Source organism: Anguilla anguilla, chromosome 16, assembly GCF_013347855.1.
Source record: "Anguilla anguilla isolate fAngAng1 chromosome 16, fAngAng1.pri, whole genome shotgun sequence".
NCBI classification, from domain to species: Eukaryota; Metazoa; Chordata; class Actinopteri; order Anguilliformes; family Anguillidae; genus Anguilla; species Anguilla anguilla.
Genome location: NC_049216.1, coordinates 19,063,836 through 19,090,459, shown reverse-complemented (window position 1 = coordinate 19,090,459; position 26,624 = coordinate 19,063,836). Strand labels below are relative to the sequence as shown.

The following is a 26,624-nucleotide window of genomic DNA, read 5'->3' as shown; positions in this document are numbered from 1 at the left end:
ATGTCAGCACTCGAAAGTGTCCTGGAAGTCTAACCCCCTAACCCTAACCCTACCCCTACCCCTAACCCTAAACAGGATAAAACACAGGGGCTGGCCATCTGGCACTGATAGAGAACATTCATTTTGTGAAAATACAAGCTGCAGTTATTACCATCGTTTCAACAATTCAACAGAATACTGGCGAACTTTGGTTGACACTGTGTGAATATATCGAAGTGCGTATAAAGTAATTTTCGATTAAACCATGTACAACAAGGTCTGTGGATGTTTGTGAGTAACTGGCATAATATTTGGAAAGAGATGTTGCCGTTTAGTTTTTTTTTTTTTTTTTTATGTAAATTTTTGGCACATTGAGCACCATGAAAACTCCCGTTGAGGGATGTTGGATCAGAGTGAGCTCCAGCAGGCATCTAGAAAACTTATCAAATCTCAGTAAAAATGATTTCGATGCAGAGATAGCACTCCAGGCAAATGTAAACAGCTCAGATAGGATTGTGGGGAGAACAGTCCCTTTAAAGACGCTTGTCTGCTGCAGTTTTAGTGTACTTAACAGGCAGCGTGACAAAACTTTCTGCAATTGATTGGAAGTCTGAAGCACAAACCTACAGTTAATAACGGAACAGTCTTTGTTAAAGTTAACTGACTGACCTCTCCTCATTTGTGGTGGAAAAATTGGCAAATGTGTGTGTACCACATTAACACTTATCTATTTAGGGAAAACTCTAAATATTTGTTAAATTCATTTATACAGTGAACAATTATTGTATTAAAGTATTTAAAGCATTCCGGAAGGCTTTATTTCCTGCATCCCTCAGGATTTAACAGGACAGTTACCGGAAAGCTATCTTTTTTGTAGAGTATATAGAAACTGCACATACAGCAAAAACACTACACAACAATTTTGTACCATAAGTATCATATAAAAGGTGGAACATTTTATTTATTAGTTTTTTATACGAGTTGTGAAAAGAAACATTAAAAATAAGAAAACAGAACAGTACAACGCAAGTGCACTTGACGGGTTCAGAGAGGCGGAAGTTCCAGAGAGATAAAAAACAAAAATCCCAGGATGTGGGTGGGGCTGAGTTGGTGATGCACTCTGACCTGTGGTCCTCCAACGGGCAATGGGCAAAGACTGATCTGGGACCCAATGTGTCTGCCTCCCTCTCAGAGGGCAAGAGGGACCCAGCAGCTCAACACCAGAGAACAAACCCTCCAAACATGCAAATAAGACAAACCTACAGAAAGACCCACCACAGGCCGACATTCAAAGGCACCATCGATAAGCTCCTTCTCCAACACTTAACCACGCGCTGGATCAAAGAAACGTCCCTCCCTGGCATAAAGCTGCGAGGGAAAGGAGCACGCATGTGTATACAGGCAGGACTACCCGGTCAAACTGGCTTTGTGTGGCATTTGCTTAACAGATTTTTGAAATGTCAGTAGTTGGTTTAACTTTAGTCACGTACACACCTGGACAGCACATTAAAGGCAGCGGTGAGGACCGCCCTCGGCGAGCTGCCAGGTCTGGGGCGACGTGCGCTCCAGAGCGCGCTCAGTCGCTGCTGTCCTCGTCCCTGCCGTTGGTCATCCCGGGGGCGGGGCTGCCCCGCCCTTCCTCGTCCGACAGCGGCGCGTCCGGCGGCGCCGGCGAGTCCAGGCCCGGCTGCTGGCCGTCGGCGTGGTTGGTCGGGCCCGGGCGCGGGTCCGAGCGGCTCTGGCTCAGGAGTGGTGAGGACGGGTCGGCGGGCTCCTCGGCCCCGGCGGCCCACGGCTGGGACGACTCTGCAGACGGGGAAAAGGGAACGCCCCTCAGTACACGCTTCACCGCCGCCTTTTAACCCCAAGGGACACGACGCCCTTGGTGAGCTTTCCTCAGAAACAGCGCCGCATCATGGGAGCACAGAGCAAAGCCACTGACCAGAGGAATAATGACTCGCGCCATGAGAATGGGAACAACCCAGCCTAAAGAAGCACTACCTATGTACTGCCCAGTGCGGAGGCCAGCTAAAGTCACCACTTACAGGGTCAGGATCCGATACCAGACTGCAGGGTTCGCCGCTGAACTGCAACAAGTGCATCAGCAGGTCATTAGCACTGACGGTATTCAACTAGCGTAGAACACCCATCCCCATATTTGTCCGTTAACCTGCTAGGAGGCTTCGGCGGATTAAATGTGCGCTGCATTTAAAGAAAAGTCATGATTTACTCCAATGTACTTTTGTTAATCTGTCCCAAATCAGCATTAATTTGGGTTAGTAATCAATTTTAAATAAATGGATTTTTCAAATTAATTGCCGTGGGGCCAAGAGCAATTTAACAGCTCATTGAATTTTACTTAAAACGCCATACCTAATTTAAAGCACAGACATGAGGCGCAACCAGATGATCAGCTCCTGCAGAGCATCCTCTGCACTTCCCCACCCTGGCAGGGACAGTAAAACAGGGGTAGGATACTGGATATCGGCCAGCCCTGCTGGTTTCTACGGGGCCCGTTCAGATATGAGATACATGCACAATAAGTCAACTTGGATCCCAAACAGAGCACCCCAGCAGTTTAAGCGAACACACAGTGCTTAAATGGTGCAGACGTACATGCATGGCGTCCAGCTCCCTTTTCAGGGTGTCATTCAGTGAAAGCAGAGACAAGTGCATTCAGACAGACTCAAATGCATTTTTAAATTTTCTGCAGCATGGTTGATGAGTAAGATCTATACATAAGGGATGCATGTCAATATCAGGGTCAAATCAGTATCGATCAATAACAGCTTAAAATGATTTCATTTCATGTGCCACCAATACTGTAAATTAAGTGAAATTGTCATGCTAAAAAGACCAAATCATAAGTCATCATAGCTCCTACTTATTTTTAATTTCACATTCTTCGGCCACAAAGCTATACAGGGAACCCGCAGCTTTATTGGCTCATTCTCGCCGCTTAATAATGAAGTACCGTATGAAAGCCGTAATAATTTTATTTTCAAATATTTTTCCTTAAAAAATGTGCATACCTACTTCACCCATGGAAGTGGAAACTTAGTTGCAGGTTGCATTTGTATGCGTCACAGAGAGTCCATATCACGTGTCCGTATACACTCTGGATACATATCATATTTAAGATATGCATCTAAACCGCTTACACTGTTGCATGTTTGCAGACACGGTCCATGCGTAAAACATGCAAACCAAATAGAATGGAATGGTGCATGGACACCTCCACCATCCCTGACACTTGTACCTCTGAACTGGTATCTGTGGCTGTTGAAGGTAGTAAAGCAGAGGCCATTATCACCGCCTGTTAAATGATGGGACTCAGATGCCAGCAATTTTCACACAATTAAAACTCCTCAGACAATAATCTGTAGCCCATTTCACTCCTTTGTTCATTCAAAAGGAGATAACACCTTTTCAAAGGTTCTGTGCAGCTTCTTCATCTAAATGGTCAATTTGCGCCTCGTTTCAAAACACACGTTTTCTATGGGGAGAACAGGGCCAGGACAATGGCATCTCATTATGTTTGTCAAACAGAAACTAAATATTCCCTGTAAATGAATACATAAATAGAATAACTTTGTGAGGGGAAACTAAGAGGCTACCATGTCAAATGGCCTAATGTAAAGCAATCCCAAATATAGGCTCACGGGACATTTTAATCAACCGCTGTTTTATCGTAAGATTTTTATTCTTTAGAAATGTTTTAGCTTTAAGGTAAAGTCAACTTATGGTGATATTTTACCATGTACGTGCAGAATCCACCTCTTGATTTTAGGAGTGCTTTCATTAAAATTTTCATAATTAAAGTCTTATCTGGGAAAAGAGGAACTACTAGAAATGCAGAGTAAGTGGAATCCCTGTGCCAGAATGTTTGCCCACCCATGGGTGTGTGCTTAACCTAAGCAAATTTACATTTCCCAGTGCGTGCAAGGTTCTGATTGGTCACAGGAGATTCTGGTGCTAAATTGCAGTTCATGAATATTCAGAGCCATGCCCAAGGACAGGACATCCATTCCCACTGGAATCATCCTTGGTTGCACCCCTTCATGAACATTCATAAGATGCATCAAACTAGAATGTTTCAGCTTTAAAGGTGGTAGTGGAAAATCTCAACACTTTCAAAGATAAGAATATGAAGCTCGCTATCTTTCTAGCCTAGAGCAGTCCTAGAGAGATACAGCGACTGCACATTTTTGTGGACTGCTTTCAATCTGCAGCCAATTTAGGAACTGAGAATAAGGTGTGTAGCTTCGTCAGCTAACCAAGTAAGCTTCAAGACTTAAATTACAAACCAAAAACATGTAGCTGACATGCTGCCAGACTCATGGTTGCTAATCAACAGTTACTGCTCAACAGCAAAGAGCTATGGTTCACAGACTGGCGACTTGCAGATTGCACATTAGGCCACTCTGGGATTGACAAGACTACGCTGAGCTGCCATAGAGAACACGCTGGCTGGAGGAGCTGTGGGGTGAGGGGAGGGGGGAGGGGGGAGGGGTGAGGGGTGCTGACCGGGCACTCCTTTTAGCCGGGCGAGCCTCCTCTCCAGAGCCAGCTGCTTGTTCAGCTCAATGCGCCGCTGCTGCTCTTCGGTCAGGGAGACGGGGCCCGGAGCCGAAGGAGGAGGAGGCGCCGGCGTGGAGTACACCACCGGGTCGTCCGCAAAGCCCCCGTCTCCAAAGGGGTCCGGGTCAACTGGCACGTGATCCTCTCTCAATAGCACCTCCTCCTGGTCTGGAGGAACATTTACACCACAATATGTGAGGGGGAGAGTGCTAACTTCCTTTCCAACATCTCCTTCAGTTCACTTCTTAGGCAGTACAGGAAACATGGCATGAAAAAAAAAAAAAGATTCAAAATCCTGAACAATCGTGGATAAAACTTTATAACGTGCGGTCGCTGTATGGAACCATCGCACAGGAAGCCCAATGCCTTGACAGGCCCTGTCGGCAGGAACCAGCCTTGCTCTGCGTGGTGTCTCGGGCTGTGCCACACTGCTCAGAGCCACAGTCAGAGAGACAGCCACACACACCCTGCCCCCAGCGGGGGTTTGAACCTGCAACCCTCTGCTCCGCAACCCCCAACCTTAGCCGTTAGCCCAGACCTGCTGCTCAGGTGTGGTGCAGTCATGCTGCCCCTCCCCTCTCCACCCAGTCTGCCAGGGACACAAACCTTCTCTCTTCAAAGGTATTTCCACAATTAGGTAAAATATCAGCACGTAAGATAAAAAGGGTCTAGACAGTTATGGAAAAGTGATGCTTCATGACCATCTGCCCAAGAGAGGATCTACATCTAGGTTTCATAAAAATTCCACTGCCTCTCTCTTCCAGCATAATAAACAAACATCAAAGATCTGGGTGAGTCTTTGCAAACATGGTGCTTTAATAGAGGACCAACATGCCCTGGTCAGCAATGAAAGTTAATCTCAGTTTAAAAAAATAAATAAAAAATCTTAGGAATAATTCTTATTTTGGGGAATCCTTTGGTAGATACAAAATGGGTGTAGCTACAATAAGGTCATAAAAAATTGAAACAATCATAATGTTTAATGATCTTGACAGGTTTAAAAAGTTTGAAACTGGCAACACCCGGCAGCCCCACCAATTATGTTCGCGAGGGCACACTCTCTTCAAGTCACCAAACATCATCATTACATGAACTGTACTGTTCATTACCTGTCATTAAAACCCTGCATAACAATAAGGATCATTAGCCGTTTGGCTGTACAAAAATGCATATTCCTTACCATCTTTACCAATGAAATCTTCATGTGTCAACGGCATGTCCAGTCGTATTCGTTTCAAACAGGTCTGGAAAAACCCAGTAGTTATTTTGCAAGTTAAAATGTGATTAAGAAGTAAATCCACAATTTCCCACACAGTTCGTAGTAAGCCCCTCACATAACCCTTTATCCTACAAGGTAATCCCAGAAAAGAAGCCCAAAAAAGAATCCAAACACAAAGGTGAGAGATATTATAAATGCAGCATAAAAGAACCAGCCTATGCAGCCGTGGTTACTAAATTCAGGGGAAAAGTAAAGATTTTTGAAAAGCACACGCTAGTCTCAGTAGGAACACTGAAATCTGATGTAAAAAGACATGTAAAAGCCTTTGGTTTGAAAGTTGTCTGATTGACACACTCAGCTGGGTAGATATTCACCCACTTGTCACAGTAAGTACTTCATTTTAAATTAATGCATAAATCATTTCACTACAACTGAACGTACACATCACCCTTCAGAAATAAAAAAAATCACAACCCTTTTATGTCACATTGCACATTAATACAACTCATGTTGCAGCCCCATCTTCAAATAAGAACTACTGTACCGACTTAATACACTGATTAGGAATCAGACAAATGCAGGGGAAGGAATATTTGTTTATAAAGTCTGACTTAGAGTTTGCAGTCTGATAAGTACTCTAAATAAAATGCATTTTTACTATAATGACAACACTATTATTAGTAAGCTCACACATAAGTAGAGCCACAGAGAAGGTGACTAACCAAGCAATAGGATGCTGTATGAAAAAGTAACAAAGCTAATTACTCCACATCAAGGTGTAATTACCATCAGTGGTGCAAAATGCTGATTAAAACGAGCCATTATATAATGATAAAAAATTGGAATTGGACAAGGGTAATAATGTCTTTAACACTTGCTAAAAATACACTGCCGGAAATGTAGTGTTTGATAATTAAAAAAAGCACCAGAACAAACTAGCTAAAGGATTACTAAAGGACTGTGATTGCATTTTGAAGGAAGAAGCAGTCGCTACAAGCTCACAATATCCTTGTTGGAACTATTATCTATCCTTGTTGGGTAGATAATTGCAGGGGCGACATAGCTCAGGAGGTAAGACCGATTGTCTGGCAGTCGGAGGGTTGCCGGTTCAAACCCCGCCCTGGGCATGTCGAAGTGTCCTTGAGCAAGACACCTAACCCCTAACCGCTCTGGCGAATGAGAGGCATCAATTGTAAAGCGCTTTGGATAAAAGCGCTATATAAATGCAGTCCATTTTACCATTTAACTACTAAATGGTCAAAAACTGCTATTAGAATGCAATTTGTGGAGATTATGCCTCTCGGTGGTTTTCCTTTTTGATGCAGTAAAATTTGTTTGTCCAAATGTATACTGGGAGTTAATCTCTACCCTCCAGGGCATGTTATGTAAATTAGGTCAATTAAGTATCCACCTAATTAAGATTTTTAAAACTCCAGAAAGAAGTAATTTCCTGGGCACTGATACATACTATGAAAGGTATGATAAGAATTTGACTCTCACGCAAACATGGCAGCAGTTGGCACAGCCAGGAAGAGACACAGTGGACAATGGCAAAATAGTATAAGACAGCAGAGGATGCTCTGTCAGAATTAGCCTCGTTCAGCAGAAAAGCAAATGGTGACGCGTTACAGCCAGATTGCACAGCCATACAAGAAACGCGCTACTGGAAGTAGTAAGGGAGGAACCGGAGCCATGCACCCCAAGTTCACGTTCCCTGCTGGCGACGGTGAATATTATCTGACTTTACATTTCCTTCCATCTTCATATTTTCATAGCAGCCTGCAGTTGCAGGAATTTCTGCAACTTGTATGCAACTTGTATGCAATTTGTAGCCTGCTACGCTGTCCAAGGAGCTGGACACTGTGTCGCTGTTTCACTTTTTTTTCTACTACTCACTTCTCATTTCTTTTCCAATATAACATTAAAAGTATTTGTTTTATTGAAAGAATGCAGGACTTATTTACTTCATCAGCTAGCAGCTAGTATAAAAGTGCAGTTATGAACTGAAACAATAGTCAAGTTGTGCGTATGTGTTCCATGGGGTGCAGATTGAATCTTTAATATAGTTTTGTTTTCAGATATTCTCTGGCCTTCGGTCACAATTTCACCGTGCCTATTCCTCCTACCCCACAACTAGCTCAGTTTGAAAGCACAGTGCCACCTGTTGTTCTGCTAGTGGTAATATTGGTTCTTCAGTGGACCACAGCCTTGCCAGCATTATGTTGTAGACAACGGCTTTTTTCTTTTGTATGCCAAATCATTGCCATCTTCTCTTTACACCATTTACTGTTCTTTATTTTAATGCCAAATAATTAACTTTTTTTTTAAATAAGTTTTTTATGTCTGGTTGCACTGTTTCTATTCCTTGGCACCTTGTAATCTGCAATCTGAAAGGCAGAATGTGTCATTCTGAAAGCCAAGATGTTAAAATATATTTATTTTCTTATGATATCCCCAATACAAGTAGTTAAATCAGCTGTTACTCATTTTAGGCTTATAGCTACAAAATGAGTAGGCTATTTAACAATAAGGTTAGAGTAATAACCAAAACTCCTAATCAAGAGTTGAAATTCTTAGAAGTCACTTTCAAAGTAACAAATATTTAATTTTCACCTGGCCTCCATTCCCCAGGTGCATCTGTGAGGTTCTACTACGCAATAGACCACCCACTAATCCAACAGGATATCGTCTTTGTTACTAGTGAAGCATCTGAGGCTAACTAAACCCAGTAGCTCCCACTGGCATTGACACTGCAGGGCTTTGGGTTACAAACAAGGCTCCATGTCCACCACACCACACGGCTGCTGTGCTCTCTCACCTGTACTTCTTTTTTGTTTCCTAGGGACTCCAGTTTGTCCATGAAGTCCTCAAACTGCAGTTTGGGGTAGAGCCTGTGGGCCCAGTTCTCCATCTTCTGCATCAACACTCGGAGGTCCTCAGCCTGGGCACACACATGGGGCAAGTGGGTCTTTTTTGGGGGGGTGATGGGTCTTGGCCAAGAAGAGTCGACTTGCAAATGCAGTATGGAGGGAGACATTGCATGCAAATGGGCGCCTAGCCTTCATGCCACATACAAAATGAACAGAAATGTCTTTGTGACTGATACATCAAGTAGTCTTGTGTGCAGTATTTGACACACATACATACATACACCATGCATAAAGTCCTCACCTCATGCCCTTTGCCTTTGAATCTTACATTGTCAAATAAGGTTCGCAGAGCTGGAAGTCCTCGTTCAGAAACTAGCCTAAAAAAATCCAGCACTCATTGTTAATATTCAACAAAAAGAAGCACTTTTGTCAGAAAGAAACATAATTCAACAGCTTTATGTCAACATGGTGGACATGTTACTTTAAGAAATAAGTGTCATTTGACACAACCCTAGAAAGTGAACGGGTATCTGATTAACTGAACCAAAACACATGCATACAGGAAACATTAGAAGCCACTCTGGGAAAGTGGGAGGTGGGCCAATATGCATTAAGCATTCAAAAACAAGTCATCTTTCACCTATGAATAAAAAACACCAGCAAAGGAGGTAAAAGAGAAGAACTGATTAAACCACTGCCAATCATCTCACTCTTTAGTGATATTTTCATTTCATACTAGACACTTTGAATGACAGTGTATTACATGATTGCAGGTGTACTGTGTCTGCTTATATGATCGTTCTCTAGAAACAATTAGTGCAAGAAATAATGGTCTGATGGTGCACTGCTGATAAACCCCCTCACCTCTGGGAGTCCAGCTTAGGCTGCGGCCTCTTCACTGATCTCCTCTTGGCAACGGGAGCCTCCGCCAGCTTAGACACCTCTCCTTCGCCCTCCTCACCTTTACAAATCACACACAGAGGCAATAATTCACACTGACCGCAACCACAGTCTTTACTGTGTCTGCTTCCCTCTTACAAGTCTGTGCCTGAGCCTGGCTGGAGTCATCTCAGATACCACTGCAGGAAATGAACTAGAGAGCACAGCTAAATTACAGCATGCAGTGGTGTGATCTGTCATTCAGGAGTCTTATATCACAAACAAACAAGCAACATCCAGCACTTTCCCCCAACATTTAAAGGGAGAAAAGTAAACACATGGAAGAATAGAGAGGCCTATTTATCAATAAAGTTTACATTATAGCCTTTCAACCACCAGTGAAAAATCATTCTGGAATGTTAGTGCACCTGTAACAGCTCGGCACCTGCCAATAAAGACAATTAGCATTGGTAACAAAACCACGTCCAGTTCATGCACAACTTTTATGTATAACGGGCGAGTAAAAACCACAGCTTGTGACTGCAGATCTGATGTTGCGTGCTCACCATTAGCAAAGGGATCCCCTTCTCCATCCTCCTGGCCAGGGGAGAGTGGCGGTGGTAGTGGGGGGAAGGCCTCATCCTCTGTGTTCTCATAGTCAGGAATGTCAAACAGGCTGTTTTCCACCGGATCTAGCATGGCGCATTGGACTTCTCTGGCTCCTAAAAAATAAAATCAGGAACAATTACCATCAGAATGGGGTGGGTTCAACAAAAAATAAAGATGAAATGTATTTTTTATTAACAAAATGTCAAGCGCATTTTAGCAAACATGCACAGATATTAAACATTATTACTCCATCTTAAATGTTAAACACGGCACTTGAGGAAGGCAGATGGTTTAAACAATTAAGCAATCTTACTAGATTACCTAGTGGTTGCTAACGATCATGACAGCTGGGCAGATGGAGAATATTCCCAGTTAACTAATTTAGTCAAGATCTTAAATTCAGACAGCCGGAATCCAACGTGAACAGTTTTCACAATACCTTCGCAACTAACAATAAAAATAAAACTTTGCACCAATTATGGAGGCTGCTATCAATATCTGGATTAATCGACTCACGAGTAGAGGAGCCTGAGTTTAAGAGCAGACACATTTCCCCGCATTCATTCAGAAAGAAACTGGTTTTAGTAGTATCATAAAAATATCAGTTTTATCTAACGTTAGCAAGAAACAACAACACGTAATTAAGCCCTTCACTCCGGAACGCTATATTCAACTCATTCCATGAAATTCAGCATAGCTAGCTAATAGGTTAGCTAGCTAACGCTGTTAGCAAACGTTATGCTAGCTTGCTATATTGTGTATGGTATGAGAGCCAGCCCGCCGAATGCAAAGTGACTAGCTTTAGCTGGTAAACACACAACATATCGATACTTGGTGACCATTAATTTCCAGTGACAAATCTCAGGTTGCTAGGTAGCCAGGCGCAATGTATTAACAACTTTTTCACCGTTATGGCTAAAGTCAACTTGCTAGCTATGCTAACTCCAAAGCACCCGCAACAACGACTTCACGACAGCAGCCTGAAAAAGGCCGACTGAAAATAACCAAGCAAGCCAAGAACTTCAATGTGAAACAACAGCAGCAACAAAAACAGCTACATTGGGTACACTGGTGAAATCTTAACAAAATGAAATAGGTAACTGGTAATTGATAAACAGTTATATTCCTGTTAAGCACCTAAAAATTCAGCCGCCCTTACCTGGTCGTTTCAAGCAACGGTGGCTCTTTTTTCTTGCTGCTTGCCGGGCATGACCATTGCCCAATAAAACACGTGCAAATCGACCAAAACCCAATCAGAATGCAGGGACATTTTATCCAATGACATTTTACTAAAGGTAAACTATGACACATCAAAAGCCAATTGATTAAGTTTTTCAATAAATGGATACAGCTACGGATTGTCGTAGGTTTCCAGGACAAACGTCTTATGTACATTTTTACAAGATGTAGTTATCTTGTATTTCATAAACATGAAAGTTACTGTTAAAAAAAAAACGATTATTCCACTCTATACCGACAGGGGAGCTCTTCACAACGGACTGTACTGCTGTCCGGAAGACAAATATAAATATTTTCGTGACGTGGTAAGCTAACTGGATACACTCATGTTGTTCGCGAGCATCAATTCAGAAGAGACTCTGCGCAGACCTACGCATCTTCATATCCTATGGATGGGCTAGAAAACGCCCATCCTCCAAACGGTGCATCCACGTAGACTTTAGCAGATCTGCGCAGTTGCTGCTTTAAACTAGTGCTCATGAAGGTACATACAGCTCTCTCAAGAACAGTGCCATCCACCCATCCACGGATGATCTCTGTACCACAATTGTCGTGAAGAGGCAATTTCTGTATTATCCTTACTGAACGAACAACATTATTAAAGAGTCACAGGTTGAATTTTACTAAGCTTATAGCTAATATATGCACTGTATGTGCATACAGATACGTTGCTGCGTGTTCTTTCTCAGGCTAAACCTTTTGGACAGCTTGCAATTTGGCAACATATTTTTTAAAGCTATATATATTTTTCTACCATAATAAGTGAGGTTCTTTAGCATATGGGTGACAGGATGCAAAAGAGACGGAAGCCTGAACCGATCCAGCTCAACCCAATTCCTGATGGAAACACTATCAACGGAACCAGCGCTACGGAGTAAGTAAATCCACGGATGGTCATTTCCTTTTTCGTAATTCAGAAGTGATTTATGTTCATCCTTGGGTTTTCACTAATACCTATCACTGAAGAAAAAATTTTATGCGTTTTTTGTAGTCTGGTCAACTATTTTATTGGCACGTTAAACACGAGACCTCATACAAAAACTGTTTATTTGTAATCTATATACAGGCTTCACGTATTAACAGTAAAGCCGCATTATATTATAAATTACTAGCTAGTAGCCATCAACTTCTTCAGTAACGAGTTTGTTATTGGGAAATTCGTTTGTCGAATTGATTTTCAGCGGCGTCGAAATACATTGATATTTGCACAGAATGAATGTTTTTATGCACTGAATTTCCCTGTTATTCAAGTTTATTATTTATATTTTTAAAAAGTGGTTCTTGTGGCTGAACGTCACTCGTTTTAATCCAAGAACATACGTTTCACTTACATTATATTTATGTTTTATTGTCACCCAAGACTGGATAATCAAATTATGAACGATACGACACATTTTAGTCTTTAATGAGGAAGTGCAAAGTTCTGTTGAAATTCATGTGTTTATTGTATATTGCATGTGATTTGTAACGTTCTTGCTGTTAATGGATACTGCTGGCATAATGGGCTACCTGTTTACTCAAACGATCAAGTCTCATCACCCATGAGCAGTGGTCTGTCAGTTGACTACTGTAGAGGCACCGTAAGCATGCTGCCCAGTCTATTCCATTTTTCAACCCCGAGATGTGTGTTGTGAGTATCAACTGAAAAGACAGGTCCCTCTGAGTGGAGAACTCAGAAAAGGTTGTTGAACTCAGTCCATTCCTTGAATGAATGGTGAGCCATTTTGACAGTATGATTTGCTTTACAGAAATGAGTGTAACTAACTTTTTAAGCACATTAAGCACCCATGGTGGATCAATCATGTTATTTAGTTTCTGTTGTTTAAACTGCAAAAAATTATGTCTGCCACTTCCCTAGAAATTATCACATTTGGTTGCCAGCTCTTTAGACAGAATCAGTGATAATACGGAGTGGCTCCTGTCTCTGGCGCTCGACCGCCCTGTGGCTGTTCTTATTGTATGACCGTGGGGCAACCATTAAAAACCTCTGGGCCATGAGCCAGCTGTGCAAATCACTGGCTTTTGTTTGAGCAAGCTCATTACAGCCTGTGCAGGTGGACAACACGCCTTAATCAAGCGGCTGTAGGAGGGCTTGTAGAGGGCAGTGACCAAAATTTGGGTGATGAAATGGCAGGACTGGTCGGCTCATAGGCATCCTTCAGCTGTGTACAGCTTGCCACCTGCACATGTGATGCTAAGAACAGGCAGTACAGATTAAATTGTGTCACAGCAGTCAGATTGGGCTTCCGGAAGCCTCTGGATGCGGATCTTCTCTTTCCTGTTGTGTAGCACATTGTGCTGGTATGTGTGTGTGTAGCACACATACCAGCACAATGTCTTCTTTTCCTCACCCCCACCCCCAAACACACACACAGTGCTGAGTAGGGTAGTGGGCAGGCTGTGGCGTGCTGGGTTGTGGAATGTTGGTGTGGAACCAGGCCAGGGATTCAGATTCCAGAGCTGTGAAACTTGGTACTGGGGGTTTGCTGGGGTGGGGTTTGGGGTGGGTGTGGGGGGCTTTACTGGAATTCCTCTTTTGTGAGTAATGCTGCAATACTCTGGCAACCAGCTGGACAGGACGGAAGGACTGATCCTGCAGGCGACGTCACTGCTGACACCCGGCATGTTCTTCGCACTTCACGGTAGACTCCACTTCTACAAGAAACATCTGCTGAAATACTGCCAAAGAGGAGCACCAGTTTGGTTCCTGTCAGAACCAGTAGGTAGACAGGAGAGCAGAGTTCCAGCTTACAGTGGCATCCATTTAAACTGTGGGCAGCGACAGGTGGTTTGAAAAACAATTTTGTGATTCTGCTGTGATTGAAATTTGCACATTGCCCCAGTCAGAAGAGCCAATAAATTCATAAGACACATCTTTCCAAATTTGTGCCATAGGCATTAAGAGATACGTCACGAGGATCCAGGACACACAATTAATTAAATCAGTAGCTCTGAGTTCAGCCCCTCCCCCTCCACATGTACAACCTGTGTGCGAGAAAGGTGGGCTATTCTTAGGTGCTTTGTGTCTCTGGAGGTACTTGTTTTTACACTGATTGGTAGTGCAGGAGCAAGGAGTATGGCTGAGGGTTTTTAATTTTTTATTATGTTGACTGGCTTCTCAGACTGACAGAACGACAGGGTTCTGAGGTGAGGGGAATCATAAAAGCCTGTCTGATGATCATGGAAAAGGGCTGGTGCTGCAGGAATCACAGCCTCAGAGGTGTGTGAGGCTGACTGAATGGATCTCTCTGTTGCTGTCTCATGGCACCACCCAGCCGTGCCCCCACCAGCCTCATTGCTCCAGTGGCCTTTGTCACGACCCCCCCCCCCCCCCCCCCACCCCCCCCCCCTTCGGCAACCCCCCTCCAAGAGAAGCAGCTGTTTTTCAGTGCTGATTGGATAACATTTGATGCCACTCCTGTTGGCTGTGCTGTGACATTTTCAAAGAGTTTTCTGATGGCAGTCATGCACACACACACATAAGCATTCATACATACATACACACACACACACACACACAAACACACAGGCTCACCCATATATATGCCACACATGTGGCTGAGCTACCAGTGGCATCATTCTGTAAAATTCTCTGCAAAGAGCCCTATAGATAGCAGGCTCTGGTTTTAACAAGCAGGCGTCGTGACATGAAACGGAGGGCTGGGAGAGAGAGGGAGAGAGGGGAAACAATGCAATGTGCTGCTGCTCTGCTGCAGTGTGCGTTCAGTTTGACATGTGGGCGTCCTTAAGAGCTTAGTTAAGTGTCCAGGCCTGTGTTCTTCCGTTGGTGTCCTGGCAGGACCACCCACAGACCCCACAGTGGTGGGAGATGACTTCACCCATCCCAATCCCCAAAGCTCTGATTGGCAGTGCCAGAATTGTGCCAGTCTGGAGGTTCCCAGCCCCCAGCTAGAATTTCAGATCAGCAATGAATATTTTACACTTCTGCGTACACACACTTCTATAGAGAATGTAGAGAGTGACCATGTGTTCATCTTTGCTTCCAATGCGGTGCCAAATGCTGCTCTTCAGGAGTTGTGCTATTAAATTTAGGGTGCAGCTCTGCTTTGGAAATGAAATAGGGAGGATACAGGTTCCTGGTAGACTTTGTGCAGGGATTGAGCAGTCGTGCATCACGCCTGATTCCTGACTCATCTTCGGCAGTCTCTGGAGCTAAAAACTATTGTTGTCCTTCCCACAAGCTTGGAGAAGTGTTCTCTGCATGTTCCCATATCTTTGACCCTTTTCCTCCAGTCAACAGCTCCCGCCTACGTGTGGCACCTACACCACCCACGCAGCCCACACACTCAACATTTCGTCTCCATGGTTATTCTGCTGCTCTTAAAAAGAACACAAGTGCTCATCCATTTCTTTTTTTCTGAGCGAAGATGTGGCACAAATAGAAAGGCAGGCTGTACTGTGATGATAGATGGAGAGACTGTATCTAAGATGCTGTCCAGTCCTACTGGCCTTTGTAATGAGACTAATCAACCAAGGATACCTGATGAAACATCTCTGCTGATGTTGGTACTGTTCTCTGATCGTTTTGAAATGCAAGTAGATGAATGCAGATAACCCTCACTCAGGATGGGCTGCCTAAACCAGCTCTGAAAAAGCATGATTTGCATCTCAAATGCAGTGAAGGTAAGAGGTCCTTGATGCACTCAGTCCGCCCTAGAGCTCACGACTCACTCTAATATAGACACATTATGTTGCCTAGATTGGGATTTAGAAAAGCTTGTTTTCTGAGTTTGTTAGAGGTCTGACAAATATCTGTGTATTTTTAATAAAATAAGAGCAATGTCTTACATTCATCTCAATGCATGGACATTTGTACTATCCGAACATGAAGCAGGCCAGGAAGAGGGTTCCTAATGGGACTGGGAATGGACTCTGAGAGTATAATAAGCAGTCTGGCTCTTATCCTGTATGCTAAAATACCCTGTCTGTGCTATAGTAGACTAAAAAGGTGGATGCAGGTATGCTGCAGGAGAGAGAAGGAGAACAACCGTTATAGAGCGGGTCAGGGGAGTTCACGCTGCAAACCAACTGCAAAGGAAATGCATCACCATGACGCAAGGCACGCCAGAGGAACTTCCAGCTTCCTCAAGCTAGGGACTGCTACAGGACATACCCCCAGTCGAAAGATTCAGCCTTGGAATCAGAAGTGTACCCCCCTAAAACAACCTCATCATCTTAATGAATGAATGAACTTTGTTGCATTCTCAGGAATTTGTTTAGCATATACTGAGTCTCACTTCCATATAATTCTCATACTGGGCTCAAACGTTGAAAACAACAAGAAGTTTAAAAAAGGCAAAAGAACATTACTCAAGCATACAAGTTCTTTAGATTGAATGAACATAAAATACACAAAGACACGGTTTCATTTAATTTCATTTGGAAGTCTGCAATTAACTTTTGCTCCGGCTGTGGTGTGTGTAATTAATGCTCCTGGGCTGAATGAGATGATAAAATAACACATTTTAATTCCAGTTTATTGTCACTGTGAGCAGGGTAGGAATCCTTCCTGTTGTGAAAAAACTGTCAGGGATTCCTCCCATCTCACGCCAAACAAAAGGGTGAATTTCAGGATTTTATGTCAATCAAGTTCAAGGAGTTCACACAGTTCACACAAAGTCTGTAGTACTGTAATGTTGTTTTAGTGGGTGGAGACCCTCAAAAGCGTGCATGTGTGGGATGTCCCAATGGATTCCAAGTGTTTTTCTTGAACTTTCCGGAATCTCATGTTGTATCTCTGTCTTTCTCTCTCACATGGCCTCTTTGACCCCTTTTTAAAACTCTCTCTCTCTCTGCCTCTGTTCTCTCTCTCGCTCTCTTCCTCAGGACAAATCTGGAGGCTCTGCAGAAGAAGCTGGAGGAGCTGGAGCTGGACGAGCAGCAGCGGAAGCGGCTGGAAGCCTTCCTTACCCAGAAGCAGAAAGTAGGCGAGCTGAAGGATGATGACTTTGAAAAGATCTGTGAGCTGGGAGCTGGCAATGGTGGGGTGGTCTTCAAGGTCTCACACAGACCCTCTGGACTCATCATGGCCAGGAAGGTAACCCATGATGTCATTTCCTTTGTGCACCTCTGAGCTGTTTTGGTTCTTTACCGTTTTTTACCGAATTTGAGTGGAAATGCAATCACTGTATAATGAAATTAGGTTCATTCAGCTAGGGCACTTAAAAATAACTTTACATTTGTTGGAAAGACTGACCGGGTCTTCTACAAAGTCCTCCAGAGGCTCATGAAGTTACTGGTGATGTACCTGAATCATCTCAATTTCTAGGTTAATGATAGTTAATTGCCTCCAATTGCATGCTGATTCATGGAACAGTGCATAAGGCTATGTACACATATTTAGCCAATTTAGCAGCATACATTGGGTCGATGATACTTAAACACGTAACAGAATATGATTTATTACAGCTCGCTTTTTTATTTATTAAGAGAAAATCAACGGAATAAGAGGTGTCTGTTGTCACTAATAAAATATTAAAAAGGTTGCCTCTTATGCACTAACACTGGAGTAATTATTACAAATGGTATTATAAATAATTTATATACTTTACATAATTGATATACTAAAATTAATTACTCACAAGGCTCCTGTAATCCATATAAAAATAAAAATACATTGTTATTCATATGGAGCAGGTGTCACTTACATTGAAAATAATTTCAGTGCTAAGAATTACATTTGGTTATATATGGCTGTTTAAGATGAATCATTATCATTCTATTAACCTTGTCTTCTATATTGGATTGTAAGCTTGCCGCTTCTGCATAAATAATATGAATTTGTATCCAGTACAAAATGGATGTTGTTGCGCAGGGCAGTACAAGTTACAACACTATACTGCAGTATCTCACCCAGAGAAAAAACTGTAGAAAGTTCATGGGTTTCAGGAATTTGAGGCACACATTGCAGGGTATACCTGATACCTACAGTAGTCCATGGACTTAGTGTTACTTAATGAGGGCAAGGAGGACTGGTCACACCTCGGTTCCCTGTATCCCCTGCTTTCTCACTCTGCATGCATTTGCAGGCTGTCTGTTTCCCACCCAAAAGCCTCTTGACAATCTACCAGATATAATGTAGCGCTGCCAGCATGTAGCATTTTCTTCCACCAGAAACTGATTTTATGCCTCCATCTCAGATACTTGATTTTAAAAATCTGAGGTCAGTGGAAGTATCAATTTCCCATCTTAGATTGTGTTATGGATGCAGAAAAATTAACAACATCGCCTCTCTTCATGTACTACATATAGCTGTAGACATATATATATATATATATATATCTCGTTTGTTAAAAATACCTTCCAAATAAAGAAGTAGGTATAGGTGGCTTTGCAGGTTGTACAAAGGAATTAAAACATACTAAAAGGTGGTGAGAAACCCATACTGAATATGAAAGACACGCATGCAAATACACATTTCAATTGCATATTTGTGAAATACTGCCTGTCCCGGTCTACGGTTTCAGTGTAGAAAATGTATGAACAGGGCTCCAATGATGTGGGGGCGTGCAAATTATAGCACCAGAAGGTAACAAATTGTGAAATGTTCAGTGTGACACATATTTCATTTAGTACAAATGCTTACATATTTGTCCCTGGCATTAACCATTTTTGATATTGTTCCATTTGACTGTATGTGCAGGCACGTTTATGTAATTGGTTCTACCATGTGACTTTTGTACCCACCATGATCCAGGTAGACATTGAACCTTTGATCTTTGCAGCCATGCATAACATCTTCCTGAAAAGAAACAATCAATGAATTGTCCAAAAACTGTGGCTGAACAGTTGTATGTTAAACAATGGTTTTTGCATCCTAAGTGCAGACATAAATATAAAAACATCTCAGGTGTTCGGAGTCTACATTCAAAGCACAGAAAAGGACTGGGATGTGTCACTTATATGTCAGGGCTCAAGGTTATCAGTGTGTGTATATGTGCGCTAGTGTGAATTTGACTTTTCATCAGTGTGTGCCTTGATCTGTGTGCGAGTGTACAATTGTGTATATCAGAGCACATCAGCAAGTGCTGCTTTGGTTGATGTGCAGTTGATCCACTTGGAAATTAAACCGGCGATCAGGAACCAGATCATCCGTGAGCTGCAGGTGCTGCATGAGTGTAACTCCCCCTACATCGTGGGCTTCTACGGGGCCTTCTACAGCGACGGAGAGATCAGCATCTGCATGGAGCACATGGTACTGCTCACACCTTCCCATTCCACCCAATAACACAGTTCTGTTAGTAGACTGAGGGGAAATTAGCAATAGGTAAATTCCGTACAGACATTAGGAACAATTTTATTCACGCAGAGAGTAGTCAATGTGTGGAATAGCCTGCCAGGTCACATAGTAGAGGCAGAAACTCTGGGGATTTTCAAGACTAGGCTTGATACGGTGGTATATACTATCTGGTCTGTAGGTAATCAGAGCACTAATTTAGTCAGGAAAATGGCGAGCATTGTTAGACTGAATAGCCTGTTCTCGTACAATATGTTATGTTATGTTATGTTATGTTATTGGTAACTACTACTCTGTCTCCTTTTATCCCCTTCCAGGACGGGGGCTCCCTGGATCAGTCATTGAAGAAAGCAGGAAAGATCCCAGAGCAGATCTTGGGCAAAGTCAGCATTGCTGTGGGTATCTGAGGCAATACTTCCACTGAACTGCAAACATGCGCTTGCCAGAATTAAGTGGTTGTACGCTGATATCTTGCTTCAGACTATATCAGTTGTTATTGAAGGACACAGTGCTGATCCATGTCTGCCTCTTGCAGGTGATCAAAGGCCTGTCCTACCTGAGAGAGAAGCACAAGATCATGCACAGAGGTGAGTTAGCTGCTTCTGCCCCTTGCCAGTGTCACAGGATTCTGGCTGGGCTTCTGAAATGGCTAGCAAACATGTAGAAGTGGAATAGCTGGTCAGTCCTCTTATGGCACTTTGGAGTGAAATCCTGATTAGTCCTATTTTAGTTTTAAAATGATTGTATTTTAAATCTGGGATGATTCTGTGACGAATATGTTGCCATTGAAGTAATAACACAGCAGACATGAAGTGGTGCTCGATCCATGACCAGATTTTTTTAATTACTCACACTCCTAATTTCAGCAATTATTTGCTTTCATATTTTAAACTCTAAATATGCATCATACAAAAACCCAGACTTGCTATATTAACGAGATTTCTCTGACATTGTCAACCTTTACATTAGTATTCCTTTTTCCATTTTATTCTGTGATTTTATCTTTTTCATTAAATTTTGAACATTCAGTGGTATATGAAGGCTCGTCCTTTTGCGGTAATATCTTTCATCAAGAGCACATTCCGAAGAGCACAATCTAGGATGGTCTCCTCCAAAGCTGTACAGTTCAACATCTGCAGTCACTGTGCTGGCAGACTACACATGCAGCTGACATAGGCAGACTCTCAACCATCAACCAGATGAATCACTGCTGTGCAATGTGGTAGGGAATACCCTGTCGATCAAAACACTCCCTTTCTGGGTGACAGTGGGGTGTCACTGCATGAATCATGACCACAGCACTAGTCAGGATTGTTCAGGATTCAATTCTGGACAATGAGTCAAGTCTCTGCACCAGGACCTACTGCTTTACTTGTATGAGCCACTTGAAAGCATTTGCGATAGCATTTCTCTGGTCTGCTTCTTTCTTCTGATTGCTCCATGACCTAAGAATTGAAACATTAGGCCTTCACAGGAGCTGTCATGCCCTACAGCATGTTCTCACGCCTCTGCTCCACTAGAGGAGAGACCACAAAGAAAATCACCAGAAACACTGTAATAAACACTGCACTCAAACCAGTGTTAAGGCCATAATTTTTCATGATGCTTTCTCAATAGGTTAGTTTTTCTTTTTTTTTCTGGAGAAAAAAGGTCAGGGGCGGTTCTAAAATGCATTGGCAGGGTGGGCATTATGAAATATCAGTTGGGCTTCCTTTTCAAATGTAATGAGCATACTTCTCACTTCAATTTCAGCATTGTTGTGAGTAGGCAACAAAATAAATCAAAGAATTGACAGTGCTTATTTAACAGAGAAACGTAAGGCCAAATCTTGAACTTTAACACATTTTCAATGTATGCAAATGTCTTCAACAATGTCCTTAATGGCTAAGAAAAAAAAACTGGGAACAGGTGGTAGTGATCATGGAGCAGTGAGGAGGGGAGCATTATTTACAGTAGACACCCTTCGGTATTAAATGATGGGGTATTGGGAATGCAGGTCAAGGTAAACAGATGTTCACTGAAACAAATAACATCCCAACTAGCTAGGCCTATATTTTATAATCCAACTAGAAAGGGGTACATTTTCTGAAGAACGTGTGAAATGTGTGTGCTTGCAGAGCTGAAATATTGTGTAGATAGTATGATGGATTGGGAAATATAAAGTTGAATGGAGGTTCTATTAAAAACCACAAAGGAGTAGAAATCTCTATGTAGCTAGGACTCCTCTTGCTCTTATCCTCACTAGTAGCTACCTGATCTTAAAATCTCCCTGCCAAAACTAGCTAACCATTATGTTTTTTATTCATCTTCACAATAAAGAGTAGACACTTGACATTGGACAACCAAAAACAACCATAGGCATATTTCCCAGCAATCATTGCAGATCAGTAAAGAAGACCATGCTAGTCTTACTGCTAAAGACATTTCCCAAAATAATTAAATGAATAATGTTTGCAATACATACTCTACATGCATGGAAGCTGTTATAAAGTTTAAAAAATGAGTAACTGTTGTGTTTGTTGAACTAAAGGTTTATAAAGCACATGCCATACATGAATTACATATTGAAGTTATTGACATTTCTTGCACCATATGTGTTTGTCTGTGGAGAACCCATGTAGGACCATAATTTATTGCTAGTGCATGCTGTTTGCGATGTTAATTTTTGATTGGTTGGGCAAGACAATGCCCAATCCTGCCCACCCCTGGCACTGCCCCTGAGAAAGGTACCAATGTTTTAATGTACTTTGTGTTATAAATTTAATAATACATTGCATCAAGCTGGCATACGGCGCATATATATGTGATGTATACGTGCAGTATATTTGTAGCTTGGGGGAATAGGAATACATACGCAAAGTTCCCAACTAAGTGAACATGCTTTTCATGAACTGGGCACAGCCTAGCTCATTTTTCTAAGTGCACGCACGAACGTGTACACACTTGCAGGCCGTAACCAAGGAAACCATTACACTAGTGAGATACTGCTGAGAGGTATGTCAGTCATATAAAAGGATTTTGAATAATCGAATGGCAGCTTATTCTCTGTGTCCCACTCATTCTAGCGAGCATGAAGCACAAATTATAGATAATGGGGATTCCATAGGGTGTTCTGAAGGACCAAAGTAGCACCTCACCCTGAAAGACACGCCCTCTTTTTTTAGATGTCAAGCCATCCAACATCTTGGTGAACTCTCGTGGAGAGATCAAGCTCTGTGACTTTGGCGTGAGTGGTCAGCTCATCGACTCCATGGCCAACTCCTTTGTAGGCACACGCTCCTACATGTCTGTGAGTGGTCTTCTTCTTCTCCCAACTGTTCTTGCCGTGTTCAGACCATTCCCTGTCTAACTCCATTATTTGGTGAATTACATTGTGGTTAAAAGCCAATGTGAGCCATATAATATTGATAGCATGCATGTCCACTTAGAAACATAATGCTGTAAGACATGCCTGTTGTGTGGCAGTCTAGCCAAAGTGATGAAGAAATTGTAAACCAGGTTCAACATATAGATGGGGCATTGCTGATGTTAATGGATAATATCTGGGAGGGAGCTAACCTTTATAACTGGGCTGCCCTATCCTTTTCCTGGAGATCTACCATCCTGTAGGTTTTCATTTCAACCCTAATCTGGCACGCTTGATTATAGTAATTAGCAGCTCAATGAGATCTCTTGCTGTTGAATGAGGTTTGCTTTGTTAGGGTTAGAGTGAGAAAGCTACAGGACAGTAGATCTCCAGGAACAGGGTTTAGCAGCCTTCACTGGATGTATAATAATAATAATAATAATAGCAGCAATAATAAGCCTACCATTCGATTTTTAGATGACAGTATACCGTTTAGGTGCATTCTCTGTAAGCTGCTCTGCAATGCAGTGGTATCATATTTCACACCGGCTGTGGCCAGCATTGAGATTTTTCACAATCAAGACTACTGCAGCTGAAAGAGCTCTGCGGCAATATTTAATACTTCTTAAAGAACATGTAGTGCAGCAGCAGGGAAATTAAATGGTCTGGGTTATGCCCCCCAAGCCTATCCAGAACAGCTGGTAGTGAGACCAAACACAATCAAACCTCTCCTTGAATATGCAGGAGATTCATATTTTTTTATATATGATATCTGCAGACCTAAACTTAATGACCTATCTGTAGTCCCTGAATAACATGGTCTCCTCATATTGTAACAGTTTTTACCGTTTAAGGGATAATGGCATACAAGTGATTTAAAAATCCTGTTGAAATGACTTACAGTTTGAAACCATTTTAACCATGTTGCCGTGTAGCCGGAACGACTGCAAGGAACACACTACTCGGTCCAGTCTGACATCTGGAGCATGGGGCTCTCCCTGGTGGAGATGGCCATAGGACGATTCCCCATCCCGCCCCCCGACGCCAAGGAGCTGGAACAAATCTTTGGCTTCCCAGTGGAGGGTGATGCGTCGTCCAGCGAGGCCTCCCACAAACCAAGGTCTCCGGGCAGACCAGTCAGCTGTGAGTCAGTGCCGTCCCGCTTGCTCACCTTTAATCGCCCCATGGCTCTCATTCTGGTCTGGCATGCCTTCCGGGTGTGGTCATACAAGCTACACAGACCTTTCCCTTCTATCCTGTTTGGCTGATAGATTCTGCATCACCACCGATATTCCGACTTACCGCGTCACTCTGGAAAGATCTGTCAGTTCATAGAGCTACACACTGCAGTTGCATATGTATAAAAGTACACCTCCCAACACTGATGGAAATTGGTCAGGTTGAAAAGCCTGTTTCCATGTGCTGCAGCCACCAGAAGGAAGTCAAACAGAAGTGTACTACACTATCTGCAAATGGGATAGTTTCCAAACAGGTCTTGACAAGGTCACACTCCAGCAGTTTGCAAATCTGATGTGCAAGTATTAGCACAATGCCTCTCTTTAACCTTCTGTTCATTTGTGACAGCATACGGACCAGACAGTAGACCTCCCATGGCTATTTTTGAGCTGCTTGACTACATTGTCAATGAGGTATGCAAAATTTTCTAATATTCTAGCAAATTTTAAAAAATAGCAGAGGTTTCCTCTTAGCCCAATATTAAATTTGTTGCAAGTGTTCACCTGCACTTATTTAGCCATCTCATTATTTTCAGCCACCACCTAAGCTACCAGGCATCTTTGGTTCTGAATTTCAAGACTTTGTTAACAAATGGTGAGTATGAGTACACTATTGGCAATGTTCCATGTGTTCGCAATGACAAGCACGCTACCGTTCTGAGAGAAATTTGTTATTCATTATTCCAACTGAAAATTCAGAAATTGTGCCATCTACTGGTGCTACAAATTATTAGTGAGAGTTCTGCCTTAAATGTTCAGATTTTGTTACAGTTATTTTATCCTAGGAACAAACACATCGGTACCATTAGCAAAGTAATAAGCTATTAATTAGCAATCACAGCACAACATAGGAATGGCTATATGCAGTTTGCTAATGTGCCCTGTTAATGAATAGGGCTTGACCAAGGTATTGCAGAAACTTTGCTATAGCTATAAACCTAGCACCAAGTGTATTATTTTCACAAGATAATTGAGACGTGAGGGTAATCACAAGTTAATTGCAGGATTAAAATCACTACCTCATTTATTAGGTCCCTATTCAGTAAATGCTACCGGCATATGATAAATGACCATCACTTTTGATTGTGTATTTTCAGTTTAATAAAGAACCCGGCAGAAAGAGCAGACCTGAAACAGTTGATGGTGAGTCTTGTCCCGGCCTTACATGTGATGAGCTCTGTATAGCATACTAATACACATCTGCAAATATTTAATCTCACCCGTTAGATACACTAGGATAATCTACATTGGAATTGCTTAGGATTTTGATAAAAGGCAGCAAACAAACATCTTAAGTGTCTGTGTGCATCAAGATTTCTTCTTCCTACTTATTCATTTGAGAAGTTTAATAATGTATTTGCCCTGTACATTAAAAAAAAATGTGGTCCTGTTTATCCATGAAATAATACATATGGAAAACACAGTTACCCAGGATAAACATGTATAGCTTAAAATAGAAAACCAAGTACCTACTTTTAACTCTTCTAGGTCCACTCCTTCATCAAGCAGTCAGAGGCAGAAGAGGTGGACTTTGCAGGCTGGCTGTGCACCACCATCGGCCTAAACCAGCCCAGCACCCCCACCCACAGTGTGGGAGTGTGAGCCTAAAGACAGGCTGTGCTGCTCATCGCTCCAGGCGGCCCATCTTGGCAATCGCCAACGCTTCTCAATGTTTTTCCACGTTTTTAAAAGGAAGGTCTCTGTCACTCTGCCATAGCAAATCACTGCCTCTTTGTTTGATGTGTGAGATGAGTGATCTCTTGTAAAGTGCAGGGCTTCTCAACCTCCTGGATGGTACTGGCTGACCAGTATTCAAAAATTGAGAACTTGACCTCAAAGAATAGCAGTTCTTTGGATCAAGGCAGACATGACTAGTTTCCATTTTGACAAAGACAAAGTAATAGCATTCAAACATGGGGACGAGAACCCAGGGTGTGTGACCTGGTCTATATTCAAAATAAAGTGCTCATTGAAAAACCTGCAGAAGCCAGACTAAGAATCAGTCTGGAAATCTGCAATTGTTCAAGTACAGCTTTTCTTTTCAAACTGCATGGCTAAATGGGTTTCAGCCTTTTGAACATGCTTTGGTTTGGCTTCAAGGTGCAATGGTTGAGACTCACTGCTCTAGCTATATGGTCTGCTGTATAGCATGCTGTTACTCATCATCCTGGTAGTCTTCAGAACTTCATTCTCCCTTCAACAGACCCTGAGACAGCTGCTCTTAAGGATATATTATAAAACTGTAAAGCAACTTGTGTACTTGATTAATGTTTTGCTATTTTGAAGAAAATATCATGCAAATTTTAACATTTAATGTCGTATAATAAATTGATGGTTTATCAATATTGTTTGGACACCCACTTCATTGCCAGAATCATGGTAACACCTTTTAAAGAAAGTTTCTCACAGC

General features: G+C 42.3%; 2 protein-coding genes and 1 non-coding gene across 5 annotated transcripts; 1 reads left to right on the top strand and 2 right to left on the bottom strand.

Moving 5' to 3' along the window:
• Positions 1-546: 546 nt before the first annotated feature.
• Positions 547-11,441, bottom strand: tipin (timeless interacting protein). 3 transcript variants are annotated; one of them, XM_035394967.1, is made up of 8 exons: positions 11,297-11,441; positions 10,095-10,250; positions 9,514-9,610; positions 8,951-9,026; positions 8,598-8,720; positions 5,741-5,804; positions 4,507-4,728; positions 547-1,785 (listed from the first exon to the last, which is right to left on the bottom strand). In XM_035394967.1, exons 2-8 carry the CDS (start codon positions 10,225-10,227, stop codon positions 1,556-1,558), a joined length of 945 nt encoding a protein of 314 aa, XP_035250858.1. In that variant the 5' UTR covers positions 10,228-10,250; positions 11,297-11,441; the 3' UTR covers positions 547-1,555. The 3 variants fall into 3 exon arrangements, with proteins under 3 accessions (XP_035250858.1, XP_035250860.1, XP_035250859.1); XM_035394969.1 differs by having other exon boundaries at positions 11,275-11,299; XM_035394968.1 differs by lacking the exon at positions 11,297-11,441 and adding an exon at positions 10,459-11,225.
• LOC118215891 lies at positions 4,893-5,020 on the bottom strand. The gene has a single exon (XR_004762935.1).
• A 257-nt stretch (positions 11,442-11,698) lies between the features above and the next one.
• map2k1 (mitogen-activated protein kinase kinase 1) lies at positions 11,699-26,557 on the top strand. Its single transcript, XM_035394966.1, has 11 exons — positions 11,699-12,250; positions 17,224-17,434; positions 19,445-19,591; positions 19,951-20,028; positions 20,169-20,220; positions 22,798-22,922; positions 23,915-24,122; positions 24,564-24,628; positions 24,751-24,809; positions 25,312-25,357; positions 25,703-26,557. The coding sequence occupies exons 1-11, from the start codon at positions 12,156-12,158 to the stop codon at positions 25,814-25,816; spliced, it is 1,200 nt and encodes a 399-aa protein (XP_035250857.1). The 5' UTR covers positions 11,699-12,155; the 3' UTR covers positions 25,817-26,557.
• The last annotated feature ends 67 nt before the right edge of the window (positions 26,558-26,624 follow it).

Bases quoted from the DNA above. Each gene is read 5' to 3' on its own strand.
- map2k1 (XM_035394966.1), top strand. From the start codon at position 12,156: ATGGGTGACAGGATGCAAAAGAGACGGAAGCCTGAACCGATCCAGCTC. The intron at 20,029-20,168 runs GTGGGTATCTGA...TGCCTCTTGCAG, and splicing joins TGGGCAAAGTCAGCATTGCT to GTGATCAAAGGCCTGTCCTA. The intron at 22,923-23,914 runs GTGAGTGGTCTT...GTTGCCGTGTAG, and splicing joins GCACACGCTCCTACATGTCT to CCGGAACGACTGCAAGGAAC.
- tipin (XM_035394967.1), bottom strand. From the start codon at position 10,227: ATGCTAGATCCGGTGGAAAACAGCCTGTTTGACATTCCTGACTATGAG. The intron at 9,611-10,094 runs GTGAGCACGCAA...TGATTTGTAAAG, and splicing joins AGGGGATCCCTTTGCTAATG to GTGAGGAGGGCGAAGGAGAG. The intron at 8,721-8,950 runs GTGAGGACTTTA...GTGTGTGCCCAG, and splicing joins TCAAAGGCAAAGGGCATGAG to GCTGAGGACCTCCGAGTGTT.